General features: G+C 46.6%; 1 protein-coding gene across 1 annotated transcript in view; it reads right to left on the bottom strand.

Annotated features, from left to right (window-relative positions):
• Positions 1 to 4,833: 4,833 nt before the first annotated feature.
• The window catches only part of ZHX2 (zinc fingers and homeoboxes 2), a 41,572-nt gene continuing 35,151 nt past the window's right edge, over positions 4,834 to 11,254 (bottom strand). Inside the window, exons 2-3 of the mRNA XM_010193902.1 lie at positions 10,289 to 11,254; positions 4,834 to 4,889 (exon numbers count right to left, since the gene is read on the bottom strand). The exon at positions 10,289 to 11,254 is cut by the window's right edge and continues 1,737 nt beyond it. Coding sequence (XP_010192204.1) covers positions 10,293 to 11,254 — 962 coding nt within the window. The 3' untranslated portion in view covers positions 4,834 to 4,889; positions 10,289 to 10,292. The remainder of the gene's footprint in view (positions 4,890 to 10,288) is intronic.

Here is an 11,254-nt window from a genome sequence, read left to right as displayed (position 1 = left end):
TTTAGGAAAAGGCTTACAGGTGGAGGGAATTAAGGTAGGAGCATGAAAGCTTTGCCCAGAGAGCTGTGCTGGGGAAGAATGATGTCCCCATGGGATTGTGCGGGATGTGGGTCCTGATCCCAGCCTGCTCATGCCTGCTCCTGTGTCTTTGCCCCTTGGAACGGGAAAGGCTTTGGGTGAAAGAAGAAGAAATGCCAAGGAAATGGCAATGATTTGATACAAATATTAAATGAAGCTTCCTTGCTGAAAGGTCAAGGCCGGTCCAAGCTGAACGCCAGCTCTTGCCATCAGCACATTTATGCTGCAGTCTTGTGAACAACCCTCTATGTCTCGCAGTTTCTCTGTCCATAAAATTTGGTTAATGGTATTGTTCCTGTAACTGTCTCTTAGATGTGCTGCAAAACCAATAATTTTTTTTTCTTAGATTAAGATTGCTGCATGCTAAATTTTACACAATATAGTGCACTAGGATGATCTAGACTTTTAAGAAAGAAGAAAAAAATAGCAAGGAGAGGGTGAGTTTGTGTACTGAAGAAGCTTCATAGATGTCCCATTGACTGTGCACAAGCCAATTTGCTGGCTGTGTGGTTTTCACAGTACACTTAAATTATGATAATTGTAATATAATTAGAACTACCATTTTGGAGCATCAAGCCCGATGGAAATAAGAAAACAATGGAAAAATCGCTGCTTTTGCTTACTGCGTGTGAGATGTGTGCTGTGTGACTGGGTCTGACAATTACCCGGTCACTCAGCTCTTGCCTCCATCCTTGCTAGAGCTTGCCATAATCTGATTGGGATATGGTTCAACTGGGTAACACTTGGGTTTTTTATGCTGCTTTTTCATTCCTTTACTGTGTATGTCACATTCTTTTGCTCTCAATACATTCCCTTTCCCTGCTCTACTATGAATATTTTCAGAACTATGCTCAAAAGCGTTTCCCCCTTCTGTTAGGTAATATTATTTCAGGATGTATCTTTTTGCTACTTGACAATTTCTGAGGGCTATAAGATGATGATAAAGTTTCAGTGGTTAAAAAATTCTGCTAATAGCTAATATAATGCATAAGTATTACCTGGTTGTCATTTTACCTGTGTGTTTCTCTAGATTTTCCATTATCACCACATAATTATCATTATGCTTGTAATTACTCACATTTCTTGTGTAACCCAGCACTTCCCTCCAGCGTGGGATGGTCCATGTGGTGCTGGGACACCCCTTCTTCTGGGAGTGATCCCTGCAGCTGCTGAGTTTCACCCTGCAGATGCAGCCTCCCTGCACTGCTCACTGGCTGACTTTCAAAGCAATGCATTAAATGAAACTCCCAAAGGTCAACAGTGGAGATTTGTGGTTAGAAATGGTGCCACTGCAGTGATGTGGCTGAAAAGCAAAGAGAGTGGGTTGTTTTTTTTCCCCCCCTTAAAAAAAGAAAGGATTGTGAAAAACCAAATCACTTAGACTGCACAGAGGTTCATAGATGAAGTTTCTGCCCAAGGCCAGGTTGGACTGGGCTTTGAGCAACCTGCTCTAGTGAATGGTGTCCCTGCCCATGGCAGTGCCATTGGGTGAGGTGATCATTGGAGGGTTCAACCCAAACCATGTGGTGCCGCTGTTACTTGATGCTGCCTGAGTGATCTCTCACCACGATAATAAGGCTTCGTCCAACCTGTCCAAATTGTACACATGTTAATATGCACCTGGAGTCTCTGGATCGCTGACAGCAGTATGGAGTCAATAGCAAACCACTTACTGAGCAGCCCTCTTCCCAGCATCTTATGAACCAGGCAGGAGAAGGAATGTGTGTGTATGATACAAACCCATCAGCATACAAGCAGACTAAATTAAGAAAGGCGAGGCTACCTAATTTGAGTTGTTCCGGATTTCCAAGTGATGGATTTTTTTCTACAAGCCACATCATTAAAAAAAAAAAGTGTTGCCTAAGAGCAAAAAAATCTGAATTTTATTTTTGGTTTTGTGTTAACTATTGTGAAAGATGTTGTTCATCAAAATCTGCACACCAAGGCCTGATGGTTTGGGAGGACCCTGCCCAGGAACGGCTGTCCCCCAGTCACCCCCTCGCTGTCGCACAAAGGCCAGGCTCCTGCATCAGGGAGGCAAGGCCATGCAGGAGGAAACGCCGTGCCTGCAGCCTATTTTCATGTGTGAAACAAAACCCCATGGCCAAGGCTGTCCCTAATGGCCGCTGCACACAAACAATGTCCTGATTGTGCCGTGCTGCTTGGACTCTCCTAGAAACGCAGCCGCTGTGTCAGTATTAATTAAAAACAAAGCCTGCTCGCAATGCCCAGGTTTGTGAATCCATTCCAGCAACTGCACTAAAGCGATCTTTGTGGGGACCTGGGTTGCTTTAAGCTAAAGCGAAGGGGCCACCGGATCAGCTTTCCCGGATGAAACCTGGCATCTGCAGGTTTGGTATCTCACCACAATCTGCCTGCACAAACCCACCTGGTGCTGCCAACACCAGCAAAGGCCGTGCCAGCCTTTTGCAAGCCCATTTGTTCGCTGCGGGTGAGCTTCAGCTTTATTATCTGTGCGATGACGGCCTCTGGGGCCACTGCTATTGTTTTATTTGAATTGCAGAGATCTTCAAGAGCCCCAGTCCTGGCCCCTAATCCCACCGTGTCTGGGGCTGTGCAAATGCAGAAAAACCCAGGTGGGTCTTGTTCCTCCTCGACCTCCGGCTGCGCTCCCCAGGAGCACTGCTAGTTAGGCAAAGTAGGTCAGCGCTCCAGACACACAGACGCACTTCAGACGGGAGTGGCGCAAATGGGAATATTAAGCCACCAAGTGGCTGTTAAAATCTGTGCACAAGGGCAATTAAAATATTAGCGTCCTTTCATGTAAGCAAAGCAGGCAGAAGTGGCAATTAGTTTCGGTTACAACTTCAGGAGTCCTGGAGGAGCATCCTCAGACGCTTGGTCGTTTTGGCCATCTGACACTTGCAACCATTGATCTGACAACCTGCGCGGGGGTACAGGCATGACTGTGTAGGCATCCACTCCCACGCATGCAGGGGTACCACGCACAGCACCATGTGTAATGGGACATCTGCATCCTCACCATGGGGCTGTCTTTGCCTGCAAGGGAGCCGAGGTGGCTTCCCCACTTCCCTTGGCTTCTGAACCACAACTGCAGCAAGCGCTGCCCCATCCAGTCCCCCCTCTTCAGCCACGAACCAGCCAACTTCATTGTAAGGCTCATCGTCACTCACTGCAAACCTCCCTCAACACTTAAATGTTGTGCTGACGATTAATAAAAATAATTCCATATGGGTGAGTCACAGGGACAATTTCATTCATTCAAGTTGTGAAAGGCACCCCCAAAACTGCTATCCAACTCCCCCCCACCCCCGGGAACAGCTGTCTAACGCCAGGGAAATAAATTGCAGTAGTTCACCAAGTTCATTGTAGCCTGGTTAGCATTTGCTAAGCTGATTACAGCAAAACCAGTTAAAAGCCTAATCACAACTCTAAGAACACAGAGCTCTTGGGCACCAAGGAGAGCTGGTGGGGGCTGAGTTTGAGTTTTAAATAGAACAAAATTTAAAAAAGAAAAAAAAAAGGAGAGGAGAAAAAGGTTACCAAAATGTTTAGCCTTTGTTTTATTGAGTTACAACAAATGAGCAACAAGTTAGAAAAGTTGGATTTATTCAAACTCCCTAGCATTGTATTTGTGCAGCGTACTGAAAGGTGGGTAAGTTTCTGAACCCCGCTGGTCAGAGAAATGCACCAGACGGCTCTCACACCCACTCGCATATGCATCTACACTCCTGCTCTCCCTCCTCCTCCTCCTCACACAGGCACGGACAGACACCCCCACACAAATCCAAAGTAGCAGTATTTGAAAAAAAGTGCACTCAGGAACCTAGGACTGATCTAAAAATTTAGTGGCAAGGGTTAATCAGAAATTTCTGTTGTGCGCTACAACACCTAAAGCTGGAGGGCAGACTGGTGGTTACGGCATCCATCGTTGTACCAGCCAAAGAAACACAAAAAGTTCAGATTATGAAGCTTCTTAATTTCCTTGCTCCAACCCCTCTGGGGGTTGTACTGCATGTTTAAACAAAAAGTGCTAAAAAAAACCCCGAACAAACCAACAGAAAAATTCTAGCCAAATCTTCAGAGACCCAGAGCTAAGGCTGGCTTGTGAAAAGTGAACTGCAGGAGCTGGAGGAGTCTTGCCTTGTAGGAGCACAGAAAAACAGAGACTTAAATACTTCAATCAGTAGCAGGTGGCCATAAAACAAACAAAAAAGTCAAAACAACAAGGAAAAAAACCAAACCCTAACCACTCCAGAACAACCCTCCCCAAGCCCTTAACGCATTTAAGTGGGCTGAAATGTAAACCAGGGTGGGGATTTGGGCTCAGATGTTGATCCGCACCAATGAGACTCCAAAAGATTGCAAATCTGTCCTAAAATGCTTCTGGAAAATAAAAGTCTCCTCTCCCTCCCCAACAAAAGACACTTCCCTCCCCCAAACCAACCCCTGAATTTTGCAATGGCATCATATGCAAGAATAACTTGCACCTATTAAAAAGTTAACAAAACTTCCACATTGTACAAATCTGTTCCAGTAGAGGAAGAGGCTGGGCAGGAAAGTCGGTGGGAGAGAAGCTGAGGAGAAACCTATGTACAAGGACCCTTCTTTCTTTCTTTTCTTTCTTTCTGCAGTAGTAGGACTTTGGCACTATAAACAATCCCATGATGATGCTCCACGAGTGTATTTCTCCCTATGCCTCTGCAAGCGTGGTTGGAGACTTGGAGTCGCAACACGCTGTCTCAGCCCAGGCAGGAAAATAGAGTTTTCTTCTATTTTCAGAGAGCATTTCCCCTTCAACGTCAGGACAGTGCAGCTGAGGAGTACCCCTGCAAAAATTATAAAAGTAGCATATTATTTCTGAAGGCACTATGAGCAGCTACTTGAGCTGTCAACTAACATGGCATCCAGTTTAAATCCTTGCACACACTAGCGCTGTATTTTGTATTAACCGTACCCTGAAGCCTGTCCCTATCGCAGCCTGATTTTTGTTGTATGCAGCACCCATAGATTTCTGACAGGGACATACAGCCCAGCCTTGACTCTGCTGATCCCTCACTTGTACACACGTTCGGGAGATCCTCAAAGATGATGGGCATGTGGGCTGCTGCTTTGTGACCACGGGATGGATGGTGCTAAAGGCCATCAGGTCTTCAGGTCTTTCTTCCCCAGTAAATCTTCTCTTTAAATACTTTTTTTGCATGATATTTGAAAATAATTATACAAACTGAAAGACAGTGGAAAAAAATGAGAAATGCCTGCACTGTACAGAGCAGCTCCCTGGCTCTGCTGCGGCTCCTACACCTACATAAAGGCTGCACCATGATCCAGAGATTTAAAAAATAACCCCCAAAAAACCAACGTTCAAATATTCACCCACCTACACATACCCCCCGTTCCCAGCACAAGGCAAGGGTTCTCTCACAGGGATTTGTCAGGGATGTTTTCCTTCGCTGAGGTGTAAATGTGCAAGAAGTGCCAGCACGCACGCAGGCTGGAGCTGCATGCAGCAGCACAAAGCAGCTTTCCTGCCCCATCCTCCTCAGCCATCCTGCAGCAGCACTTACCAAAACCTGAGCTAACTCGTGATTCACACCTTTTAGCAATGTTGCTACCAGGTCTGTTATTTCCCACAAAAGCAGCGAGCTCTGTCTGGCATCCACAGCTCAGAAAGCAACGTGGTCGAGCCTCGTAAAAGGGTACAGGCTTGCAACAACACCAAGGGCAAAAATAATCCTTGTTTTTGCAACCTTTTCCCAAACAACCTGCGTCTCGGCACACTGGCTTGGGGATTCAACAAAAGCCCAAAGGCTTTCTCTCTTCTGTCATCCTTCATTCTCCCTGTAAGCATCAGCACAGAACCCCAAGTGCCTGTTCTCTAGTGCCTCCATGGAAGCACCATCACAGACACAGTGACAGGAAACCTGGGAGCTTTATACCCCACACTGATGGAGAAATCCTGGTTGCTGGCTCCTTTTTCCTTCATGATAAGCTTTCACTCTTTATCTTTGTGATGCCTAGCTATCTTGCGTAATTTTAAACTAAAACTTCAGTGTTAAATTAACAATGCATTATCTTGGGTAATAGCCAGGGTTTGAGTCAAAAGCAAGGATGGTGTAAGATCTGATGGACAGCTTTCTTCTGCCTGTTGTCACAGAAGCCTGATTTTTCCAAACATTGTAGCCCTTGGTACCTTAAGGCTGTTGTGTCTCTGCCCTGGCTGTACCCAAGAGGAGGACTGAAGAGCTGACAAGGGCCTTCTCCTCCCCTTGGCTCTCACACAGCTGCAGCCATCATGTGAAACTTCCACCGCTGAACCCCAGCATCAGGCACAAAACGCAATCCTTTGATACTCATAGTGTTGTTTTCTTCTCAGCTCAAAGTACGAAGTGAACGTTTTTTGGGTGGTTGACTAGTTTCATAACAACATACTCCTGTTGTTGGCTGAATTCATGCACAGCTTCTGTAAAGCCTGAGCTCTTCCAGACCATCTCAGCTGCTCTCTGCTCCACTGCGTAGCTTCAGGAATTTCTGAACCTGTTTGGTAGTATCCATGTTCCAGCCTAGACAGACCTGATGCCTTAGAAAATAGGTTTATTCAAAACTGATCTGTGTTTGGCAGATTCTGCTGCTGCTGCAGGCAGTGGGAGTTTCATAACTATCAGGCCTTAGAGAGAGCAGGATTCACTCAAGGCTCTGAAATACCATCCCCGGACTAAGAAAAGGCTCTGTTCCCAAGTTCATATCTGAAGCTTTTGACAAAACTGGATTAATTCCATGGAGGTCAGGCTTCCTGAAGAGTGAGACTGGGAGACCTGTCCCTGCACTGGGGCCTTCAAGTTGTTGAGTAGCTGCTGTAGGGTGCACTGAAGCCAGCACTGAAAATGCCCCAGATGTTGCATAACGAAGCCTCACATCCCTCCTGTACTGATTCCCAACTGCTCCGTTGAGAGTGCTTTAACTTCATTTCCATCCATAGATATTCCTGCCTTCCAACAGCACAAGTCAAAATTAGGTCTGTTGTCCCCATTTGTGCAAGCCCAACAAACAGAAACTGGTCCTAAATTAAATATAGCAAATTGCAGCTCAGACATGAGAGCAGGACCAGAGCGTGACAGAGCAGTTGGCAGCTACTGCTGGCTTTCTTCACAGCGCTGTCTCCCGGTGGGGCTTTCCCAAGATCAGCGTTTCCTCAGCCCAGACCTTTTGTTTTTTCTCAGAAGCACACTTCCTCCCACCCACCACCTTCTCTGCCATAAACTTCATGTTTTAGAGTTGTCTCATGACCTTCATTTTAAGCCCAAACCCTGCAAGATACAGGCACGAAAGTCCATGGCAACCCATGGGAACGAGGTAGGTGGATGGCCCAGAAGATGCACACGCTGACTCTTGACAGCCATGACCACTTTGCTGTGGAGGTGTGCCGAGCACTGGGAGCTGCACAGCAGAAAAAGAAAAAAAATTAAAAGGAAAAAAAAAAAGGAAAAAAAAAGGACTCCCAGAGAAGTCACCATTTGCTTCTGCTGTGTGGGTTGTACTGTGCATCAGAGGTGATCTGCGTCCTCTTGGTGTCTCCAGCCCCTTTTGCACTGCTTTTGCACTCAGTGATCCCAGCACATTCCTTGGTGTCCAAAATTGGTAAAAGTTCACAGCACTGGGCATTCCCTCCCCTTCAGTCCAAGGTCTCACGTTTCTCAGGGTGTAGGGTTTTATCCATAAAACTGGGTTTAGAGCCCACTGCTGTTGTTGAGCTCCACAGGCACCATCCTGAAGTCAGCGTGGGACTGACTCAGGTCACCCCAAAGTATTTAGGGGAGTGAGGCCGAAGTGCAGAGGACTTGCCATTTTCCCTGAAACCAGTGAGGCATATCGGAGGCCCAAGCTGTAAAGCAATGAAGGACTTCACAGAGAAGGAAGCAAAACCCAACACAGCAATTAAAATTTTCCAATGAGTTAGGAGGAGCAGATCCCATCAGTGTGGGGTATAAAGCTCCCAGCTTTTGTGTCGCTGTGCCTGTGACACTGCCTCCTGTGCAGACAGCAAAGAACAGGCACTCGTGTTTTTGTGCTGAGATGTACAAGGAGAACAAAGGTGGACAAAAGAGAGAAAGACTTTGGGCTTTTGTCAAGTCCCCAAGCCAGCACGCTGAGAAACAGGCAAAGAGCAGAGGACAGGATGGTCCTCTGATCTTAGCATGCTTTTAGCAACCGAAGCCCTGCTCTAGTGCATCTCTTCTCAGTGGGTGTATTTTACAACCAGTCACCAGAAAGCTCCTTATCAAAGGGATAACCCAGCAAAAGTTTAACTGAGATCAAAGCTCTGACTAAAATTTTTCTCTGATATCACTCGAGCACCTCCATGGCCTTGGAGCTTTACGGCCAGCACCTGGGCCAGGGGGTTCACCCCAATGTAACCTACACTGCTTGCAGGCACAAAATTGCAGGCAACAAACCTACACTGGCAGAAGAGGGTTGCTGCAGAGCTTGGTTTCACGGTACAAGAGGTTTGTAAGAAACAGCAGTTTCAGGCAAACCCCTCTCTTCTGCCCTCTCCCCCCATTCCTTCTCCTAGCTCCTGGTCTGCTCCCTCTCCTCCGGTACATCAGTACAAACCTTTATAGCTGGAAGGGGGAAATGATCTGGAATAACAACCCTGAAAAAAGAAATTCCCACAGTGCATTTATTCATCATTCATTTGATTTTAAAAAGCAGATCAGATCCCAGCTCTCCTTTCGTACGTGGCTGCACAGCAGCAACTGCACAGCAGTCGCAACCCAGCGTGCCTCTGGCTGATGTTCCCATGTCCTTCCTCCTTTCATCTCTGCCTCTGCCACACAGATAACACAACCTGTTCCTCACATCCCGAATTACCAACTTCTGCAAGCACAACCCAGGACAGTGTCTTGTATTGCAACCTGAAGCTTTAGGATACTTTGTGATACAGATGCTGTGATGACATTTCTCAGAATTAGCTGACACAATTTTTAGTTAAAGATAAATCCACTACAGAGTTTCCCTTTTCAACTCAGAGAAAATATTCAGGAGACTTTTGGACACGTATTGCACGAAGAGAAAGTGGCAGGCTCTAGGCTAGCCAGGAGAGTTGGCTAAGGAAAACTCCACCTCTGCAACAGACAGCAGTCAATTCAAGAAGAAATGCTGAAGCAAATTATACTTAGTAGTAGAAAACTATTCTTTCCAAAATATGTGTTCTCTCACTGTGGTTGTTAACATTAGATGCTGTGCTTTCTGTAGGGTAAGTTCTAGCTTAAGGAGAACTCCAGCTTGAGAGAGACAGACTCGGTTATAGCGAGCACAAAATGTTGCAGGCTCCATGAACACAATCCAACATGCAAGTCAAGAAATGCTGACAGGGCTTGCTCCAGATTTATACCTGAGTAACTGTGATCAGAAACAGGCTTCAAGCCTCCAAATAACACATCCTTTCACAATGTGAAAGATCATATAAAACCCCCCTTAAAGAAAGGCCCTGCAGCTTGCTTTTAAATTCAGGCTCCTGTGAAGAAGAGCTGCCAAAACACCCACACAGCTTAGCCTGGGCCATTTCCTAAGCCTCTACAGCAAGCAAGCAGAACAAAGCAAGGCTGGAGAGGGTTCTCACTTGCAAGAGGAAGCGAGCACATTTACATGACCCACTTCAGGTCCAACAATTTTTATTTTTTTTTGCTTCTGTTGCATAAAGAAGCATCCCCTGTCCTGGGCCCTTCCCCCAGTGACCTTTTTTCTGAGCAGGGCAGGATGCTGTAAAGGAAGGACCCAAGGTACAAAACCAGGCAGAGCCTCCATTCACAGGAGACCAATGATGTGTTAGTAAGGGGGATACTAGCAACTCGTGTTACCTACTACTTCTTTGTGTGGCTCAGCTGGTGTGTTTTACATCAAGCACTGCAGAGGTTAAACAGGTGGTTTAAAGGCAGGAGGTTTAAGGTTTAATCACTTATTGCCAAAAAAAACCCCAACCCAAAACCCAAAATAAAGAGTGTCCTTTATCCAGGACTTAATCCACGGGGAGATGAGTACCAAGGCAAACGACACTAATCCCAACCCTACCACACAGTTGTTTTAATTTACAAGAAAGATGGGTCTTCCCTTGTGTTCAGGCACCAAGATCTAGCAAGGGGCTCTAGAGATTTATAATGGAGAGAGGCTATGGGAAGCACATCCGGACAGAGGCAGGCCCAGAGAAACAGGACACCACCAGTGTTACCTGTCTATATGTGGGAGTTTTCCCCAGATATACTTTCAGAGTCAAAGTCTGCCAGCTCAGCCTGGCCCTCGGGTGCCGTTTGGCTCCAGCTGTCCGTACAGTCCGAAGCAGCATCATCCTCACCCACCGTCACCTCCACCCAGTTGACCTCTGCTGGCTCCTCGTTCTCCTCGCTGCCGTGGCCGTCATGGCTGTTGCACTCCAACCTGTCTGTGCCCTCCGCTTGATTCCCCAACAAAGAGTCTTTCAGTGGTTCGCAGTCTCTTTTTGATCTCACCACTGGCTTCCCCCCATTCTCTTCATTTAATTTTTTATGCTCCTGGCAATGCTGCCGAGACACCTCACTACCATTCTTTGGACTCTCAATGTGTTTTGATCCCTTTTTCTGGCTTTGCTCGTTATGACCATCAGCAATGTACTGCTGCTGGTACTGCTCAATCCATTTAAGTGACCCTGTTCTTAGCGAAGACCGGTTTTCCTTGAACCAGCGAACTATTTCAGTTCTTGTGAGCCCAGTCTGAGATGCTAACTGGTCATATTCCTGGGGCGATGGCCACTGGGTCCTTGCAAATGTGCTTTTCAGCAGATGAATCTGCTCTTGGGTTTTCTTAAACGTAGTGGAGGACCCAGATAAAGCACCAGGGAGCTGGGAGCTACTCAGCAGTTCTGCCTGGCTTATTGCACCGTTGGGAGTTCCTTGTTCTTTAATTTTTCTGTATGATCCCATTGAGTCCAAGACAGCTTGCTCCATGCTGTCCCTTATCTTTCTCCGTTCAGAGAACCAGGAGTCTATCTCCCTCCTACTCAGCTTAGTCTCCACACGAAGTCTGTCCAATTCTCCTTGGGTAGGAAAAGAGCACCTTAGGAAACTCTCCTCAAGGGCCCTAAGCTGCTCTTGGGTTTTCTCTTTGAACCTCTGGGGAGTAAAATCTGCATATGGGTGAAATGAGCGGCTGTGTCGACCAG

The sequence above is a fragment of the Mesitornis unicolor genome, unplaced genomic scaffold (genome assembly GCF_000695765.1).
Source record: "Mesitornis unicolor isolate BGI_N332 unplaced genomic scaffold, ASM69576v1 scaffold15261, whole genome shotgun sequence".
NCBI classification, from domain to species: Eukaryota; Metazoa; Chordata; class Aves; order Mesitornithiformes; family Mesitornithidae; genus Mesitornis; species Mesitornis unicolor.
This window is presented reverse-complemented; position numbering and strand designations above follow the sequence as displayed.